We start from the raw sequence: 21,493 nt of genomic DNA, 5'->3' as shown, positions 1-21,493 counted from the left end.
AAAGATAAGAACACAGGTGTCAATGGACGAGGTTTGAGTTGGAACCAATCTAAATTAACATGAATTTGAACAGATTAGAAAGTCCAGACATTGAACTGGACCAGTCCAAAATGGTCTTAAAATATTCATTGGACTGGATTGGACCAGGTCCAATTGTAATGGACTCGCATTGGACTGGATCGGATTGGACCAAATCCAGTCCAATTGACACTCCTAAATACAACAAAATTTGGTTAATCAAGGAGCGAAAAAAATCGATTGATCCATGGTTACAATAGAAGGTTGTTTCTTATAAACGAAACAGCTTTTTCTTCCGGCCACTCAACAATGCAAATTGTAAAAGTAATCATGTACCAGGAAATAGTCGATACAAAATGAATGGCAAAACATGGGTGATGCAGATGGTTCACACATGTTATGTGTCTTCCAAGAATGTCAACGATAAAATGCAAAAGCATGGACCAATCTTCTGAGTTTAGAAATAAAACCATTATGTGGGAACCTACAACTCTGTATCCTTCTATCCAGACACTTCCTATGCTTCTACAGATCTAAACAGCTTCCTATTGGTTCTGGTATAAACTGAAATAATCAGCAGAGTTTCTTTCTAGGTAGGCCAATTGCAAATTCTTAGGAGACAATTTCAATATGTTGCAAGTTAAAACAAAGATGGTATGTAGAAACAAACACCAGAACAAGTTAAAATGGTTAGTTGCTTGAACTGAAAAACCCAAAACATCTGAAGCTTCAACATCAAATGTAATATCTACTTATTGCAGCCCAACTATGTACTGATGCGGTATTGATGCAATTGAGGATTGAACTGATCCATTGACCAACATCAGATAAGTATGAACATGATATAGAATGCAGGACCGGTGACTACTATAGCAGGTTTTTTTTCTTCAATGCAGGACAGTGCACACCAATTCCTAGTTCCATTTCTAGGAGTTCATAAGCCGTTCCATGATCAACTCAACAACTGCAGGAGCATCAACAGTGACAGCTACTTTAACAGTGGGCTTGTTGCACCACTCTGAGACTTCGCCAAATCTGGTTTATGTAGTAAAAAAAGTAGAGCAAGCAAGTCAGCAAGATACAAGGGCTTGGTAGTCATGATGTCAAAATCAAATTACAAGTATAGTTAATCAGAGAACTCTCAAGTTCAAAAACACATTTAACAGGGGCTATCCTCCCTACTTTGCTATACTTTTATTGATGAAAAACACATTTGTCCTTAAGATTAAACATCGCCTTCTAAAACAGCATCAGAGGCATACACCTCTCCTATGTGTCTCCATGCATTTTCTTAGCACGCTCACCTGGAGGCATGCCTCTAGGTGTACACCTCCAGCACCTTTTAAAACACTGGTCTTCCCCTATGATGTTGGCTTGCATTCATGTTTGGGATACATGCTGACTTTATCTACACAAAATATAATTCATCACATGTAATGTTTTAAGACTTGGACCATTCACAAAACCATAAATGCTATAAAGTCATGATTCAAACAGTCCAACTGCTAGGGCAACCCATAACCCATGATGTCATCATCATCATCATCTAAGCCTTGTCACAACTATACAGGGTTGGCTACATGAATCCTGTTTTGCCATTCCATTCTGTTCAGTGCCATATCCATCATTAAATTATGGGTGCTTAAATCTTTTCTTATCACTTCCACCCAAGTCATTTTTGGTCTGTTTAGCCCCTTCAACTTGTAACAAATCACCTTTCTTAACAGTTTCTGTAGATGGTCTTCTATGCACATTGACTAAACCATCTCAGTCTACCTTCTTTCATTTTACCACCTACTGGAGTTATTCCTAGGTTCCTTTGTATGACTTCATTTCTAACCCTGTCCTTTCTAGTTTGACCACTCATCCAGCATTACTTTCTACCACTCATTTTTTGGACATGCTATATATATATATATATATATGTGTGTGTGTGTGTGTGTGTGTATAAAATATAAAATATTATGATGTATGTAATAGTATATGTGTAAGTTGTAGTCAGAGGGCTTTCTTCTTGGCTTGAAATACAAATTGACCAGGGTTTAAGTCTTTCAAATGATGTTTTCGTCAAAAACATAAATACATATTTGACCAACATATATGTAGAAACAAAAACAAACACAAGTGGCATGATGGATCAATGGTGATGTCACTTGATATAAAGGAGATGTCATAGGTTTAAATCTTACCATTCATTGTCATTTTATGAGTTGTGATAAAATAGTGACCTGGGAGGGTCATTGAGAACTGGTTGGGTTGTTGAAGCACAGACAGTATTACGGGGTGTTCCACAAGCATTCCGTTTCACCAAGATCAGGAATGTTGCCCCCTGATTATGCATTGTCTTTTATATTTTGAAAAACACAAAAAATCCATTTTGGTGGAGATGCATGCTGATTGTGCATTTAAAGAGCTTTGGCTTTATTTTTAAAATATTGTCATTATAATAGGGGGGTATGGCGGCAAGAGAAGCTGTCAGCTTTTTCAAATTTCAATGTGCCATACCAAATTGGTGATTCCAGAAACGTCACTTTGACAATTCAAAAGACCCCCTCTCACGAAACCAAGGCATAATTATTGCAGCAACATTTTTCCAAAAAAATGGTTTTGTCAAATGTGGTTAAATGCCGTGGTAAGTTGGTTAAATGGAATGCTTGTGAAATGTATTTGTGCCAAACACACACCTAATGGTTCTCATGGGTTTCTAATGGGTCATCCAGTGTTTTAGAAATTTGAAAAACTGGTTTCTTAAAAACTGGAATGACAACTGGTTCCTGGTTTTCATGGTCTGGTTCAAGTTGTGCAACATGATCACATGTACCTTGTCCCCAATTTACTTGTACACATGTCATACACATGCTGTCATTAACCAAATAATTTTAGAAACATGACATCATAGATGTATTTATTTTTCAGGTAACAGCTGGGAACACATAAACAGAAATAAATAAATATATAAGATCAAATATTATTTTATCCAAAAAAATAGTTAAGTTCATAGATTACTTGCTGCATATGACATTTGGATAAAGATACTTGTCTTTTATGAATACGGCCTCTAATAGTAATCCAGGTGTCATCAAATTATTGTCACAATAATTAATCCAACAAAATTGATAGGAAAAAAAACAAGAATAACTGATGCAACAATGGCTTTTTACTTTGATCTTTTCTGTAATGCAGAACTAAACTATGAGATTGGAGATTCATCATAATTATCATTAAGCAGACATTACAACACCAAAACATGCATATACTCTTTTTCTTACTGTTCAAAGTGCCATTGCTTTCCTATTCATAAAACTTCAATCAGATTTTCTGATTATGCCAACAATGCACATGTTTCAGTGAGGTTAGATTCAAAAGGATAAAAGAATATTACTTTTTCTTTGTGTTATAAAAAATTGTGAGGCCCCTCATGATGCCATTTGTCTGGACTCTTACTACACCCTCAATATAAGTGAGCAATGATGGGTTAACGGCTGCAAGAAGGGCTGTAGGATCATGAAGGTATACACCTGCATCAAGTTGAACATAACCATCACCATATTCAATGAAGATGAGCTTTCCACCAACTGTGGTCTAAAACAATCAACTCAAACACTGTACTTGACTAACCTTTTGTATGATATGAATCATGGTGATATGAGAAGTAAACATCTAATATCTTGCACAAGTACTGTGCATATTTTCCACTGGACTGGGAAAGCTTGTCCCGATCAGCATCTGCAGCATGTGTGGTACATGTAATGATTTCCTTTTGATGAAAAACAAATGTTATAAAATTCGAAACAGCACAGATCTAAAAAGACATATATAGCTTCACTTGTATGAAAGCATAATCTTGAAGTGTTTTTCCCAAAAAAACAAGGACACACAAAAATAAGGAAAAGAATAAAGAAGGTATGAGAAGTAAAGTTGCAGAACGAAAGTAACTTTTGCTAAAGAAGACAGTAAACATGAATTTTCATGGTAACAGTTAAGGTTTTAGAGCAAAGAAATCTAGTTTGTAGATCAAGCAACCCCTTTAGGAAAATTACAAAAAACATAACACAATAAAGGAAAATATCTTGAAATATGGCTTTTGAAGGACTATGGATTTGAATTCATGTGCATAGACATTTAGATACATCGACTTTTGATGTGAAGTGATAATAAATTCCATGGTCAGTGTAAAAAAAGGAATAATCAATCTCATTTTTTGTTTTCTAGGAATACTAGGATGCAAAATACTGGTATGTTTGTTGTTAAATTTGAATGTTATTTTTTAATAGTTTCTTGTAGGTATTTTAACATTCCTACAAATTTTCTGAGGTATTTAATATGTGATATAATTTTAACATGTTTTATACAAGTTCCCTTGAGTGGAATGCTATCATAGTGCAAAAGGCAGAACTTTTGTCTTGACACTAAAAAACCCTTTGGCCTTTCATCTCCCTTTCTTTTTTTATTGATCAGCAGAAAAATGATTTTATTATAATATTTGGAATGTATAAATGATTAATACAACTTTTTTGACCAAAGTGTCAATCCCTACTTGCAACCCCAAATTACATGGATGCCCAAAACAATTATTGCCTCATAACTCCTTGTTTAGCTAGGGAGTCAACTAAACCATTTTGCACACCTTCTAACACACTTAAATTTAACCACTATTTTTTTGCAATCTTGTCCACTTCCCTTAGCACATGCTGAAGGGACCAAGGAATATGGCTGTTGGATTTAGCCCAAGATATAACTACTTGTGAGTAGGGTTGCTCACGAGTCGGTTCGTTGAATTTTCGGTTTCTTGATTTTTATGAGATATATTATAAATAAATATAAATATATAATATACATACATACGTATATATATACATAGTTTTCAAGGCGCCAAGGCGAGGCTAGGCGACAGGGGGCGCCTTGTCGCCTAGTCGCCTACGCGATAGATTTTTTTAAGTGAGAAATACATATCCTAGGTAGTTCCCTAGGTTCCATAACAATCTTTCCTTAATAACTATCCATAATTTTCATAAGAAAATTATAAACTTCATGTTTATGTCTAGAAAATCAACATATTAATGAGAAGAAAAAAAAAAGAAAGAAAAGAAAATTCAAAAAATGTGGACTGAACCCCTATTTTTGTTATAGGAAAAGAAGAAAAGAAAAGGTGGAAGAAGAAGAAGAAGAAGAAGAAGAAGAAGAAGAAGTGGAGGAAGAAATGCGTTGATTAGACAAAACTTTAAGTTTTTCCCTTACTTATTGGTTCAAATTCTGAAGTCTTTGAGGGTTCAATACAGCAGTTAGCAATGTTTGTGTTGATTAAACCCTAACAAATAAGAAAATACTAAAAAGAAATTAATTTATAAACACAAAAAATGAATATTTTTGTTTAATAATGTCTATTTTATAATTATAATCTCAAAAAAGTAACAATATAAAAGTATTTTATAAGACAGTATACAAAACTGCTAGGCGACTAGGTGAGGTGAGCCTCCAAGGGCGCCTTGTCGCCTAGGCGTCGCCTTGACAACTATGTATATAAATATATGTATACCGGTCAGCTTGGCTAACTGCTGGTTTTTTATATTGGTTAATTGAAACCAAACTGATCTGTTTGGTTAACCGGAACTTTCGGTTTGGTCTTGTCGGTTCGGGTCGGTTTTTCATGATCACCACTACTTGTGAATCTCCTTTCACCTCAATCATTCTAAATCCTATCTGTTTAGCCAACTTGTGGCCTTGCAATAAAGCCAACCATTCATCCTTCAAAGAATTTCCCAAGCCAATTGGTTCTGAGAACAGAACCAAGATTCTCATCTTGGAATTTCTAATAACCCCTCCTACTCCATCCATACCTGGGTTACCAAGAGAGCTCCCATCAAAATTCAATTTTACTTTGTTGCCTTCTGGGGGTTTCCAATCCATCCTCACTCTATCTTTTGCTCTTGATGACTATTCTATTTCAGTCAGGCCCTGAAGAAATCAATTACTGAGAAGGTTTTGAAGATGTCTAAGGTCTTTGTCCATATTGCTACCTTTATTTTTATACTGTCTATCACCTCCTCTAGATTCCTACTATTTTACAAGAAGATTCTATTATTCCTCTCTTCCCACACTAGACACTACCCAGAAAATTGCTGCCTTAGTGGCTTTCCAAAGCACTTTCCCCCTTTTCTTTGGTTGCCTCAAGAGGTTAGGGTTGAAAAGACCTGCCACATCTGGGGGGCACCTACACCCGAAGAGAACTAACAAACTCCCAAATTCTATGCACAAAAGGACAAGAGATTAGTACATAATATAATGTCCTTTTTTGATGTCTTCTGAAGGGCTACACAATGGGGGGTAGCCCATCCCCCAAACCAGGTGCAGGTGGGATTCAATCCCAAGTCTCTGCTACAACCAGCAGGAGACCTTACCAACCAGCTGGTTGGCACCTTGCTACATGATATAGTGTCTTGCCACTACCCCTTTAAAAGAAGCACATGTGAGGAGATAGGCAAATAAAAAGCCTTCTTTTTTGCAACATATCACAAGTGTCCACCTTATCAAGAAATATTCCCAATAGAAAGCTATATAGGCTTACTCCAAATTTCTTTCACTATGAAGTCCACCCCTTAAATATTAGACGAGGTAAGGGATTTAAAGGAGGAGAAAGTAAAGAGGCTACCTACAGATCCGATTCCATTTTGTTAGATTCGGATATCCCCATTTTGGATCTTTGGATCAGATAATAGGATCCGATCAGAAATCAGATTGAATTTGGATCACCCCTACCCGATCCGATATATATATGTTATTTATTTATAAATATATTATGTATATTGCATTTTTGCAAATTTGTTATATTATTTATTTTCTTATAAAAAACATGTATATATATGATGAAAAAAGTTGAAAAGGTACTTGTATTTTTTTGTTTTTCTTTATTTAAATTGTTATATTTTATTTTTCTTTTAATAATTTATTAATTTTAAAAAATTAAATCAGATTGGATCAGATTCAAATGTCTGACTTCCTCATCAGATTTGAATTCAAATCCATGTTTGTGATATCCAACCAGATCTGCTTGGATCGGATTCAGATATACCATGATTCGAATCTGATCCGATCCGTTTGCATCCCTATCCTCAAGGGAAGAGTCCAAAGAAGCCTGCTTTAAAGCTTTAAGTGGGTGGATATCACAAAGAAGCCTGCTTTAAAGCTTTAACTCGTTTTCCCTTAACCCCCTTCTAAATTGAGAGAATGGGGTTAAGGGAAAAGAGTTTAGGGAATTGGTCTTTGGGTGGAATTGCCTTCAACCGTAGATCTTCCCAAAAACGTATTTTGTCACCCCTTCCCACATCATACCTAATAGAGTTAAGAAAGATTGAGTAGACTTTTTTTTTGATAAATGATTGAAATTTTATTCAAGAAATTCAATAAGATGTTACAATACAGCCTACCCAAAGGAGGGGCATGAGCTGGTGCCTCTCCACAACAACAACAATGTACTACCTCAGACTAGTAACAAAAAGTTTACAAAGCTGCCCAGAATAAACATTCCCATGATACCCCTTGTTTAGCTAACCCATCCGCTATGGTGTTAACTGTTCTACCCACCCACTGAAAAATAACATTCATGTTCCTTGAGAACCATTTAGCTTTCCTCATAATATCCCTGTAGCACCAGATCACTGAATCTGGATTTTTTAGCCAACCCACAACAACTTTGGAATCTCCTTCAATAATCAAATTTTGAACTCCTAACTGGTCCGCAATCTGAATGCCTTGTACTGCCGCTAGAAGCTCAACTCTAATAGAGTCTCCTATACGCACAGAGCTTCAGAATAAAGCTAAAATATTACTATCTTTATCTCTCAATACCTTCAGCTTTGTCCAGTCTTCTGAAGGGGGTACCCACACATCTGGTACCCTGTTCTTTCTGTTACTGCTACAAGACACAGCCATCCAGTTCCTCCACATGTCATCAAAGGAATATACTTTGAAGGAATCTGATGATATCAGCAAATGGATTGCCCTGGTCATAATGCAATCCTTTACATTCTGAACATTTCTCTCCTTCTCTTGGAATATCCTTGCATTTCTTTCTTCCCAAATTGTCCACAAAGCAGCAGCTCTAATGCTCCTCCACATTGTTTTACCAGTTTTTGTGGGCCACACAAAGAAGGAAGGATCAAAGATCTGATCTATGGCTGTGGTCAAATTCCATCTACAACCAAACAAAGCATAGATACAACCCCAAATAACAACAGAAAAATGACAGGTTAAAAGTAAGTGAGAGCAATCCTCACCATTAGCCCTGCAAAGTACACACCAATTAGGAGACAAACACATAGAAGGTCTTCTCTTCTGCAATAAGTCTGAAGTGTTGGTTTTCCTATAGAACACCTCCCAGAACATAATAATTTTAGGAGGTGCAGGTTTAGACCAAATCTCCTTAGTTGGGAAACCCACTTGTCCCGAGGGAGAGCAAAGCGACTTAAAAAGGAAGCACATGTAAAGTAACCTTTTGGGTTTGGAAACCAAAGTCTCACATCAGAACTGGAAAGGTCCAGAAAAACACTTTCAAGTAGTGACAACAGGTCTGAAACATAAGAGAGTTCATGATCCCTCAAACCCCTAACGAAACCCAAAGTCCCAACTCAAAGAATATGGAGAATCAGATGTTGGAAGAAAGTGAGAGATTGGTTTACCCTTGTAGCAAGAAATGGAATAGAGAGAAGGGAAACAGTCCTTAAGGGCAGAATTGCCCACCCAGATGTCTTCCCAGAACAAAACAGAAGTACCAGAATTGACATCATACCTGATACAGTTGAGGAAAAGAGGAAGAATACTTTGAATTGCTTTCCAAGGAGTTGCCAGAGTGGCTCGACACGATACACCAGCATCCCATCCATTTCCCAAACTACTATGTATACTATCTATCACCTCATGCCAAAGTCTCTCATGTTCTAAGGGCCATCTCCACAACCATTTTCCTAGGAGTGCTTTATTCTTCAAAACTAAATTCCCCAGTCCCAATCCACCTTCCTCTTTCCTCCTACACACTATTCCCCAATTTATTAAGTGATCCTTTTTTTTTCTCCCCTGGCTCCCAAAGAAAATTTCTCATTAATTTTTCTAATTTCTTGGCTTCCCTGACAGGAATCCTAAACACAGAGAAATAATAAATCGACAGATTTGCTAAGGAAGCTCTCAATAAAGTAACTCTACCCCCTGAAGAAATATAGTTCCTTTTCCACGAGGCTAACCTTTTCTCAAACTTTTCTAAAACCGGGGCCCAAAATGTGCTCTCCTTAGGGTTGGCTCTTAGAGGAAGACCTAAATACTATAAAGGCCAATAGTAAATAGGACAACCTAAAGACTTAGCCACCGACTCAAGAGTCCTCTCCTCCAGATTCACTCCCACCACACAACTCTTTTCCAAGTTTATTTTCAGATTTGATACTCTCTCAAAGCGCTTTATCAAAGATTTGAGATTACTTACTGTCCTCCTATCACCCCCTTCACAAAGGATTATTAGGTCATCAACAAACTGTAAATGGGTCACCCTAATCCCGTTCCTTCCTATCCTCCAACCTCTCACTACACCTTCCCTGTCTGCCTTGGAGATCAAACTACTAAAAACATCTACAACTAGGGTAAAAAGAAAAGGGGAAAGGGGGTCACCTTGCCTTAACCCTCTAAAAGTTGGGAAAAAATCCTTGACTACCCCATTAACCAAGACCGAAAAGTGGCAAGAACTTATGCATCCCTTTATCCAATTACACCATCTGACTCCAAACCCACAACACCCTAGGACCTCTAATAAGAAGCTCCAATCCACAAGATCATAGGCCTTTTGTAAATCCAGCTTACAAACAAAACCTTGCTTTCCGGACTTTCTCATATCCTCCACGCATTCATTCGCTATTAGAATCTGATCTGTTATTTGTCTCCCTTGCACGAAAGCTCCCTGGGCTTGACTAATGATGGAGGGTAGCACTACTTTAATCCTCAAGGATAACACTTTAGCCAGGATTTTGTAAATGCTAGTCACCAAACTAATCGGCCTAAAATCTTTAGGGCTTTTTGCATCTTTCTTCTTAGGGATTAGAGCTATGAAAGTGGCATTAACTCCATGGCTTACTTTGCCATTAACTTCAAATTCCTTAATCATAGCACAAAGGTCTTCTCTTACCACATTCCAATAGTCTTGATAGAAATCCATGATGAAGCCATCTGGTCCAGGGGCTTTGGATCTATCCATTGAAAACACTGCATGCCTAATTTCCTCTTCTTCAAAACTCCTCTCTAACCATTTTGCTTGCTCTTCAGACAGCTTGGGCCAATCTAGACCTTCCAGCCTTAGTTTATTATTCAGAGGCTTCCCTGCAATTGATTTGAAATGATCCACCAATACTTTTGCTATCTCATCTTGATTTGTGACTTCCTCCTCATCCACTTCTAATTTGGCCACACAATTTTTTCTTCTCTTCCCATTAGCCAACGCATTGAAAAATTTGGTATTGTCGTCCCCTTCTTTGATCCATTTTTGTCTTGGCTTTTGCCTCCATGAGATCTCTTCTCTAAGGAGAACTTCTTCCAATTCCTTTTTTAACCTACTTCTCAAAAACCTTTCTTGCTCATTCATAACTCCCTGGGATTCTTTGGAGTCTAGTTCATCAATCCTAGACATCAAAATATTCTTTTGATCTTCTACCCTTCCAAAATGCTCCCGATTCCACTCTTTAATCCTTGCTCTTAGTCTCTTCAACTTTTTTGTGAAACCTTACACCTTTCCACTTAACCCCTCTCAAATCTTCATTCCACCACTCACCAACCTTTCGTTCAAAATCCAGATGAGTTAGCCACATGTTCCCAAACCTAAAGGGTCGAGGGCCAAAGCCTAGAATATCTTGACCTAATAGTATAGGGCAGTGATCAGATGTAACTCTAGGAAGGGTTTTAGCCACCAAATTCCTCCAATGATTCTCCCACTTTACATTAAAAAGAAATCTATCAAGTTTGGAACAAAGGGGGTTTTCTTGGAAATTTGACCAAGTAAAGTTAGCTTGTAGAAAGGGTAATTCCTTTAGCCCACAGGTGTTAATTAATTCATTGAAATTTGTCATACTTGTAGTAATTGATCTTTGGGGGTTATTTGATTCATTACAAAACCTTATTACATTGAAATCCCCTCCAAACACCATGGGTCATCCCACAAGCCTTGAATTCCATACAACTCCTCCAACATTTTCTTCCTTTCCCTAATAACTATTTGGCCCATAGACATTAGTTAACATCCAAATGAATCCATCTTCTACATTTCTGAATTTTAAAGACAGAGAGATCTCCCTATAAGTTCTTCCACAGATTCTACAACATCCTCTCTCCACAAGGTCACTGTCCCTCCCGAGGCTCCCCATGAGGGAGCTAAAGTCCAGCACACTCTTCTTGATTTCCACACACTCCTGACCCATCTTCTATCCAAATCTGCCAACTTAGTTTCCTATAACATGACTATATCAGGCTTTTCTCTCCTCAGCAGGTCTTTGATTGCCCTTCTCCTTCTTGCACTCCCTAACCCTCTCACATTCCAACTAATGATTTTCATAATAAAACTCCTTTCAAACACCCCTTACGGACCCGGTTCCATCTCACAAAGAACCCTTCCTTCTCTCCCCTTCCACTAAACTCGATATCACCTTCTATATTTGACAACAGTCTCTCCACTTCTAATCTCTTTTTCTTCTTCCTTCTAACATTCCCCTCTAACTTTTGAGCCAACCCATTGCCTTTACTCACTCCCCCCCAGCCTAGAACTTCTGTTACTCTCCTTATTCTGAGGAGTTGCATCAGGTTCCCTACCATCTAACCCCTCCTCCTTTGCTTTATACTCTTCCAATAACGCACAAATTTGCTCCCATATTTTTTCTAACTCTTCCTCCCGCTTCTTCTTAACCTCAACCTCTCCCTCTCTCCTCTCACCTTCACCAATGCTAAGCTCTCTGTTTTCATCCTCACTTAAAGCTTCCTCTCGGGATGCTGGCGTATCTGTTTCAACCACAGGAAGAGCATCAGTAACAAAAACCGAATTGACAAGAGTACCTTCATTGTTAGGAGCCAAATGAAACTCTTTCAGGGGGTCAGAACCGGCATCGAGATATAAGTCTAAATCTGTCTCCTGAGGTCTGATCTGCTTAGAAGAATTATCATAGGAGATCAGCAACTTGTCAACTTCCGCATCTGAGTTAGTCTTCCACTGCTGTCTGGCTATAGGCGATACATCACAGAGCAGTCCGGTAGAGTCTTTCCTTTCCAAACACATAACCTGTTCTTCCTACGCTAAGGAGTTAATCTCCCTTGCCAGTGTAGACAGAATCTGAGTCCCAACCGTAGCTGTCTTCTGCCGTTCCATCGAAATCTTCAAGCCTCCCTCAAAACTCTGATAATCACCTCCCTCCTCCTCCAGGAACAATACTTCCGTTCCAAGGTTATCTTCTTCAGAAATATCCTTTGATCTGCTAAGATCGATGCTGCCCAGACTTTCAGAATCATCCGATTCAGAATCGCTAAAAACTTCAAACTGAGAGAGCTCCCTCTTTCTTTCCTCTAACTCCCTTCGTTTAATACACCTTGGATAGCGTTTTTCAGGCAATGACTGCTCTAATCTTATTGCCGGAACCCACTGTTTCGAAGCTCCATAGCGCGCCGAGTTCAAGCTCCCTGTTGCACGGTTCGTTGCACTCGAAGAAGAAGATAGATAGTAATTACCATCTATCGAAGGCACATGGTTGGTCACGTGCCTTTTTAAGTCATGACCTTTTGGGTTGGGCCTCTAAACTGGGCTTCCTGTCTTACCCGCCATAGGTGGGCCTGATTTTTGTGGGCCCAACTAAAGCCTCTGCCCCTGAAATTTTAGGGCCTTCTTTAAAGCGCTCAAAGCCCACTTGGCCTTTCAACATGGGCTTTGGCTTATCACTTGTCCCTTTCTTAAATATCTGCGGCTTCACGTGACTTTTAAAAAGGTCATGCACGTTCAGCCCAAGGCCCGGTTTGGTTTTATCAAGCCTAGGTTCGGTTCTTCCCTGAACCAACACCTTCTCCTTGTTTAAAATAGGCATATTGGCGCCAGTTACCACCTGTGCAAAGGACCTGCCGCCCTCTAGACTGTTTATTGCTTCTACACGCATAAGACCCTCCCCCTGAATTCTACCTTTTTGTTTCTCCAGCACTTGTTTTTCCATTTTAGTAAAAGTGCTATTCTTGTTTGAACCATCCAATCCTTTACTGCCACGCAGTTCTTCTTCTTCAACCTTCTCATCTCCCTCCCTACGAGCCTCTTTCCAAAGCACAGATTCAATGGATGAAGCCAGCCACACTGAGTAAAATTGTCCTTCAACTCGCACAGTCACACCTCTAATCTCCTCAGGTTTTACTTCATTCAATAAAATGGAAGCTGAGAAGAGGTCTCCCCAAAAAACACCTCCTAGAGATCCTCCACACATCAGAGCAATGGCTTCAGCAGTTTCTTGCTTCCACAAGTGAAAAGGAAGGCCTAAGAGACGCACCAGCACTCCATCTTCAACAAAGAAATCTTTGGAGTTTGATCCCGGACACCATCTTGATAATGTGAGTTTCCCAAGTTCAGCTTGGATATTTAGAGCATTAACTTCTACTCTATTCTCAAGCAAGTCCAGCAAAGCCTTGTCTTTCTCAAAGGGTGTTAAAATAAATGTATTCTTCAACTTCAAGCTTGCTGTTAACAAATCTGCAACTTTCCTCCAATCTAGAATGTGAGCTGAAGCTTTAACTATCAGTTTACTTTCCCAATCTCCTCTCTGTATGTTTACTCCCATTCTGTGTTTACCTGCCCCATCTGTCACTATAAGAGTCTCTTGCTTATTATTGCTCTCCAAACTAGTAGAACTGCTTATCTTCCTTTTTTCTGTTACTTCTCTTTTAGCACCCAACCGTTGTAGCAGTTCACATAATACCCCATGAACTGCCTTCCAGCCCTGACTTTTCCTTCCCTCTGGGAAGTAGACCATCTGCTTCCTACCCTTGCCAAAAAATTCTGTCAAATAAATGAAAAAGCCTTTGGTGTTTCTATTACACTCTACTACAAACCTTCCAGTTTCTGAGAGAAACTCTTTCCAACTATTTTGTTTGCCTTTGTTACTTGCATCTTCCACAAACTCCTTGAACCCTTCAATCACCCCCAAACCTTCTAACAGCACCATCCCTTTCTTTGCTTCCCTGATTTTCAAGCTCAGCTGACCATTTAATTTCTACTCCTCAAATAGAAACTCCTTTGCTTCAATCTTCAAGGATTTTTTCCAACGGCCTACCTCCACGAACTCTCCCATCTTCCAAGGACATATTGAGGAGTGGAGAGCAACTTTAGCATTCCAACCATTACTTTCCAGCCCATGAATCTTACTATTACATTATGCCACAGCCTTTCTCTCTCAAAGAGGAATCTCCATAACCATTTACATAGCAAAGCAATGTTTCTAAATACAATGTTCCTAACCCTAAACCCCATTCATTAAACCAGCATTATAGAAATACACCAAGTCTTTGGCAGCACTTATGAAATAATAGTATATGCATGTTTTGAACAGTAAGAAAAAGAGTATACACTTTTTACTTTGCTTACTATTATAGAAATGAACCATGTCATGTGGTCTTAACACTGGAAATAGTAATCCAGTGATAAAGATTGGCATTGATGACCTATATATAAATAAGCTGTATAAGCAGTTTTGGCAAGTGGGAGTCTCTTCAGTCATCAAGTCTTTGGAAGCACCAGCACCCAAAACTATTAACCAAATCCATTCATATTAATCAATAGGGAGATGTTTTACCATTTTATATATGAACCATGGTATAAATGAGTACTTGCACATATAAAAAATATCAATGGTATTCTTTTATCAGTAACAGAGGACAAAACTATTATCGGTGAATGCCTTGGCTGATTGTCTTGCCAAACAAGGGGTTAAAAGGGAAAATTTGTACCGGGCTGCAGTGTAATCTATTCCCTATTGTTTGATCTGTAATTTTCTTTTAAGGAGAGGTTGCACCTCATGCCTCTCCTTGGGATGCCAGTAATAGTTTTCATATCTTGTTATAAAATCACACTTCAATTATCAAAAAGAAAGGACAAGAAATGTTATTACGTGAGAAGGGTGAGAACCATTGGTACAACAAGTTTAGTTCAACTACAATCAAATAAAAAATAAATAGAGAAAGCTACCAACTAAATAGAGAACACAACCACCAGAACTAGACAGAGAAAAATACATCCTAAAACAGAATAGGAAGACAAGAATGTACAGAGTATACAAAACACTTTAGTTGAATTGATGTCCTGGCCTTGAATGTTATCAATAGATGATTCAAATTTGAGAAAGTATTACCAGTCATAACAACTTGATGTGTAACGTTTATCCCCACAGCCAAAATGTCCGCACCACTTGTGAACACAATATCAGCAGAATCTGGATCGCCAAATATCTGATTATCCCAATCCACCAAACAATATAAAGAATCAGAAGATAACCATCTTACTGGGGAAAAGAAAAGAATATGACCAAAGATAGAAAGAGTGCATCAGGGTTGCCAAAACTGTGGGTACCCCAAGCCACAAGCAAATAAAGGAGGAGAAACAACCTTGTACGAGCAAAACTCTGTTAGGGGTGCAACTTGGGTGGATTAGGGTTGGGATTTTGTCAAAATTTGAGTAAGCCCAACCCAAAGCCCGAGCCCGAAACAGTGTAAAATTTTAATTTGGGCCAACCCGAGTTGCATCCCTACTCTCTACATGTTCATGTGCAGACTGTGAGAAACATAGAGGAATCCTTCCCCCCCCCCTCGGTTCCTTTTATTCCTTGACTAATTTTCAAGGAACTAACAAGAAAAAAAGGGGAAAAGAAAAAGAATAAGGATGTAGACAAGCATTACTGAAATAGACAAGCAAATCAAAGACAAACCTTGTCCCCACTCCAAAAGTAAAAGAAAATTACAATGCAAGAATAGAAAGGATGAGACCACATTGAAGCTGACATAGGGAAATATCAAAAAGAGTCTACACCAGGAGGACCAGTTGATCATCCAATGTGATCCTTAAGGTAATGGACACCTATAAATAAATAAATAAAAAAGAGGGCAGTTGGTAAAATAACCATTTAAATGAAGTCTTGAAGGTCAAAGAAAGACCTGAGTAAAAAATGGTGAAAAGATATAGTTTAGGTCTCCTACTATAAGAATCATCTTCTTATTTGGTATTTCTTAGATTAATCATTCTAGGTTTTCTCAAAATTGTTTTATAATGCTTTCTTCCAAACCCACTTAAGGTGCCATAAGCGCTAATTATGTTAATGATTTGCTCATGTAAAACAAGTCTAATTTTATTGTCTCCAATTATTTTAACATTTACAATTTGGTTTTTTAGATCCTTGTTTGCTATTATCACTACTTCATTTCTATTATTTATTTTTCCCATGTAGCAGAATTTGTGACTATCAATTTCTTTAGCTTTTTTACCCTTCCATTTAGTTTCTTGTAAGCATGCAATATAAACCCTTCTCTTCATAATGTCTACTAATTCTAGTCTTTCTTGCTAATGTTCTTACATTCCAAGTGGCTAAACGAAGTTGTGTTTCTTGGACTAGCTTCTTTACCCACCCCTGTCTAAAAGGATGTGGGAACTATTGCCTATTTAACACTATAACCAGGTGTTCTTACATTCCAAGTGGCTAAACAAAGTTGTGTTTCTTGGAATAGCTTCTTTACCCACCCCTGTCGAAAAGGATGTGGGAACTATTGCCCATTTAACACTACAACCAGGTCCTGTTGTGGTGGATTACTTTTGAGGACCATCCTAGCATACCCTTGCCCATTTGACATTACACTTGGGTTAAGGCATAGTGCGTCTAGAAAATGCCAATACCCTAGCATGAGCATGAAAAGACAAATCCAGATCCATAATCATGAGAGTTTGGCAAAAGTTTTGCCAGCTAGCAACCTGACAGCCCTCCTCTGGGTTTAGGACCGGCGATGTAAGACAAGCTCATAATGGCAGTGTAAGACAACCCTCCTGAAATTATCATTCTTTACAATTATATCTCTATGCTTACAATATAAGCTCTTAATTGATAATATATTTCTTGGTCTTTGGCTAGATGTGACAACTTCATTAAATTACCATTTGTCAATGGAATGCCTCTGTAAGTTATATATATGGCAACATACATGCAGATTACAAATTTAACCAACTTCCATTCTTACTTTGACTCCTCATAAAATAAAAAAAAAAAAATAGTTGAACCCATGATAATTGATATCAAGATGGCGTGCAGTTCATGGTGAAAATAAATACAATAGGGCATAGAACAACATACATTGGCTTCTGCTGCAGGATTAACATTCCCATTTACTGAAAATGCACCACCAAGTATAACAATCTGCCCAATCTTTTTTGGAAATTCAGGATCTTGTTCAATTGCCTGCAGTGATAAAGAATATCCATTAAGACAATATGAAACTAGTGTTTCTTCAAATTACATGCCAATAGATCAGGAATCTGACCAGGGCAATATTTGTAAGTGGGCCAAGTGCGACCACAGTTACTTTTCCAGGGTGTAAGTTTGCTTGCTGAATGAGAAAAGAAGCTGCTGACTGTTCAATTGGCTTTCCTTTCGGTGGAGGGAAGTTTTGATTTCCAAGTCCATCTGCACCATGGACAAAATCCGCAATGCGAAGCTTTGTACCTTTCTTTACAAAAAAAATAGATAACTATGAATTAATGCACCATAATCTTTCAACTTGTGAATCAGTAGAGCATCTTAATTAGTTTATATGTTGGGTAGACAAATGTGAGGTGGGTGAGATGTATAATCCACTAATAGAGTGTGATAACAATAGAATATATATGAGATAAATATATTCTTTCTCTTTGTTATATATTTATTACTTTTAGAGATATAATCTTGCAAGTGAATGCAAGTACAAAAACTCAGGTCTCAGGTACACTGCCCTTACCATACATAATCAATCTGAAGTATGTAAAATTCCAAACATGCCAAAGTGGAAAAACTCAGTTTTTTCCTATTACTGATGATGATGTGTTCTAATGCATTTATATCCTATAAAACTATTCTCCCCCCTCGCCCCCAAAGTTGGAAGGCTGTCAAACATTTCAATCAACGGAATTACATATTCGGCTTTCTTGCATAATTTTAATTACCCTAAACCTAATGGTAAAATCAATGGCTGTCAAACAAGGGCCATTGCTTGACATAATGGTAAAATCTTGGGCTGTGAAATCAGTCCTAAATAATTCTTGGTTGAGAAGAAATAGATGGAAGAAGAGAAGAGAAAGGTAGAAGAAAATAGGGCTAAAAGCAGGAGAGATCGAATTGAATTCTCTTCTCAACTGCCGCCCTTTTTTATTGTAATTATAATAATGTGTAAAATTACAGTAATGATCCTGATTAAACAAAAAGAGAAAAAAAAAGAAGGATTACAAGTAATTACTGACCAAAAACATAATAAATAGAAAAAGAAAAGAATATAACTTCTAACATGTTTCCATGTAAACTAAAAAAAAAAAGTTAGAAGCCTATCATTTCTCCTCAGTCAAGAGTGGTAAAGAAGCATCGACACCCAAGGAAAGAAAAAAAAAAAACATGAGGTTGAGACTGAATGGAAATCATATTCAACCGAAGGATAGACATCCATTTTTAGAGTATCATATGAACTAAGAAGTTCAATTTTCTTTTGACTAACATCATCATCATCATCATCTCATACAAGCCTTATCCCAACTATATGAAGTTAATTACATGAATTCCATTCTGTTTAATAGCATATCCATGTTAAATAATGAGCACTTAAATCATTTCTTACTACTTCAACCCATGTCTTTTTTGGTTTACCCCTAGCCCTTCTAGCCCCTTCAACTTCCAATAAACTGGCATGGTTCCCCAAATGGTAAATGTGGGTTTTTTCCCACTAACTATGATAAATAATTGAGAGTTGGGGCCTCATAAGAGGAACCGAATGTACTTTGTACTTACATGCTAGCCTCCTTGACAAAGAAGGATAATAATAACTTAATAAGATAAATATAAAATTTGGAACCATGGCCAACAACATTAAAGAGTCAAGTAAGAAATGAATACGTACAGTGATTGTTACATGAGATCCCTCGGCCACTGGAATATCCTGCCTTCCTGCAATCTCCAACTAAACCAGAAAAAAAAGAAACATAACCACTTACAGTATCACTTAAACCAAGTTCACAACAGCAGTCCAAATCAATCTCATCAACCAAATCTATAAAACAAGTCAGCAAATCAAATCCAATCCAATCAACAATTCTACATTATCAAAATATTGACACGGTAGCATAAACCTCAGTTAAGATCTAAGCCACAGTAAATTACCAAATGCAAAGCGTTCCTCGTGGCCAACGTTGTATAAACGTTCCCATATATCGTTGTCAGTCCAATCACCTCAACTTCTGGAGATTGGAGTGCCAAAAATATCGCCATGGCATCATCTGCTTGCATCCAAATGATCAACAGAACACAAAGAATTTGTCAGGAACCAATCTAATTAAGTTAAAAGAAAACTCCTCGATCGATTATTCCCAGAATCTTTAGCTAGGCTAGTCTAATTTGCAAAAATCTCCCTGAAAATAAAGATATTGTTGCCCAAGAGCACTTTGATTCTGTGAATCGATGTACCGTGATCCGATTTACTAAAAGAAAATAGAAAATGTAAAAACATGGTGAAAATAACTGATGTCCTTACCGATACCGGGATCTGTATCGATGATGATCTTCTTCCTTTCTACCATGGCTTTGATTGGAAGGGAACAAAAAGAAAAGTAAAAGGAGTAAAACCAAAATTGAAAACTGTCTAACAGAGTTCAACGGAAGTCTCGAGTCTCATCAGTCTTTTAACAGAACAGCAAAATGGTTATCTACACACTTGGCACAAGTTAGGTTTGTCGTGGTGACGAAAGTAAGCAGATGCTGGATGCGTAATGGAGTGGGTGGGTGGGATTCAGGGATCGTCGAGTCAGGATCTAGTCCCCACACAATTATCCCTACTTCTTTCCCAACATTATACAATTTTAAGATAAGTTTGTGAGTGTTTAAAAATAACTGCTTATTTAATAAGTTTGAATTATTTTTAATTGTTTATTCAATAAGTGATGCTACCCCTAATGTTTGTGACAATTAACTAATACTTCCCTTACGTTAGTGGCCGTTAACAAAAGTACGGGAAAAAGACTATTTTACCTTTTATTTTTCTTTAAATTTTCAAAATAAAACAAGTAAAAAGGCTGCTTGCGGCGGTCTAACTAGAGTGGCGGAAGCCTGCTTCTCGACGTTGTACCAGTCCTTGCAAACCAGAGAAATAGAGCTCCTATCCCCGTGGGATTTCAGAAACCAAGAACACATTCTAAGACCTCGTTCAGGAACAATGAAGCCTTCTTCTTCTCCTCCTCCAGCGAATCCTTTTGTCTCTTAGAAGCCATGCCTACTCAAACCTCAAAATCTAAACCATTACGCAGACAGAAGGACAAACTGAAAAGGGCTTCAGAGAGACAATGGTGGTCGTCGTTGCTACTACCTGCGGTTTCTTCAACCTACAGGTGGTTTGTGCAGATTTGAGATCATTTTCCTCCTCAAAGCAGGTGGCTTGTGCAGTAGAGGAGAAGGCAGGCGGCGATTTCTTCAACCACCGCTTTAAGCTCTCTCTTCTCTCCGTTCTTCCCCTCTGTTCGTCAACAGCGGTGGTTTCGACAACGTACCCACAACGGCCGTTTCGGCAACATGCTCACTAAAAATACGGATGACTGTCACCGGCAACAGCGGCGGATCTCCCCTTCTCCTTTTTTTTCCCTGCGTTTTGGTCAGACCAAGCGGCAGATCGAGCAACGACGGATCTCCCCTTCTTTTTTTCCTATGTGTTGGCCGGACCAAGTGACGAAGAGCAGCAAAGGATCTCCCCTGTTCATCCTGCTAAAGCTCTCCGAAAACCGGTGACCACTGCAACATTCGACGGTTGTGTTCTATGAACCCGACGACAATGGGAAAAAGAAGGAGAGAGAAAGAGGGAGAAGTCGATGAGGGAAAAGGAGAGAGAAACAAGGGTTGAGAAGAAACAACGATCTAAAGGGTAAAATAACTGAGCCTTCCTGAACCTCTTTACAGAATACTCTCTATTGCGTGTGGAACATAGGTTGTGTGTTTGTTGGGAGATACACCAATTTATTCCACCAAAGATATGTCACCAACCTGGACATCATCCAAGGACCATCTGTTGAACGGCTTCACCTCTGGTTCACCGGCGATGGCCATGGCTGCAGAGATGCTTGTGATAAGACAGAGATGAATCAGAAACAACATACGTTGGGAAAAAGAACAAAGATGATAAACCTTGCTCCCTCTCCCGCTTCCTCTTACTTTCTTTTGTCAATGCAAATAAT

At 38.2% G+C, this 21,493-nt stretch overlaps 1 protein-coding gene across 2 annotated transcripts; it reads right to left on the bottom strand.

Annotated features, from left to right (window-relative positions):
- Positions 1 to 600: 600 nt before the first annotated feature.
- On the bottom strand, positions 601 to 20,427 carry URH2 (uridine-ribohydrolase 2). Of its 2 annotated transcripts, none has more exons than XM_010253126.3 (9): positions 20,301 to 20,427; positions 19,437 to 19,552; positions 19,177 to 19,236; positions 17,578 to 17,763; positions 17,391 to 17,495; positions 15,408 to 15,504; positions 3,637 to 3,744; positions 3,401 to 3,536; positions 601 to 1,053 (listed from the first exon to the last, which is right to left on the bottom strand). In XM_010253126.3, the coding sequence occupies exons 2-9, from the start codon at positions 19,542 to 19,544 to the stop codon at positions 945 to 947; spliced, it is 909 nt and encodes a 302-aa protein (XP_010251428.1). In that variant the 5' UTR covers positions 19,545 to 19,552; positions 20,301 to 20,427; the 3' UTR covers positions 601 to 944. The 2 variants fall into 2 exon arrangements, with proteins under 2 accessions (XP_010251428.1, XP_010251427.1); XM_010253125.3 differs by lacking the exon at positions 20,301 to 20,427 and adding an exon at positions 19,807 to 20,125.
- Positions 20,428 to 21,493: the final 1,066 nt, after the last annotated feature.

The sequence above is a fragment of the Nelumbo nucifera genome, chromosome 7, assembly GCF_055504915.1.
Source record: "Nelumbo nucifera cultivar China Antique chromosome 7, China Antique-T2T, whole genome shotgun sequence".
In the NCBI taxonomy this organism is placed as follows: Eukaryota; Viridiplantae; Streptophyta; class Magnoliopsida; order Proteales; family Nelumbonaceae; genus Nelumbo; species Nelumbo nucifera.
Note: the sequence above shows the minus strand (reverse complement) of the source record. Positions and strands in the feature narration are given on the sequence as shown.

What these genes read in the sequence shown, in the direction of transcription:
- URH2 (XM_010253125.3), bottom strand. Translation starts at nt 19,852, where the DNA reads ATGGTAGAAAGGAAGAAGATCATCATCGATACAGATCCCGGTATCG. An exon ending in CGAGGAACGCTTTGCATTTG is followed by an intron (nt 19,237 to 19,436) that starts GTAATTTACTGT and finishes TTTCTGGTTTAG; the next exon opens with TTGGAGATTGCAGGAAGGCA. An exon ending in GATCTCATGTAACAATCACT is followed by an intron (nt 17,764 to 19,176) that starts GTACGTATTCAT and finishes TTTTTTGTAAAG; the next exon opens with AAAGGTACAAAGCTTCGCAT.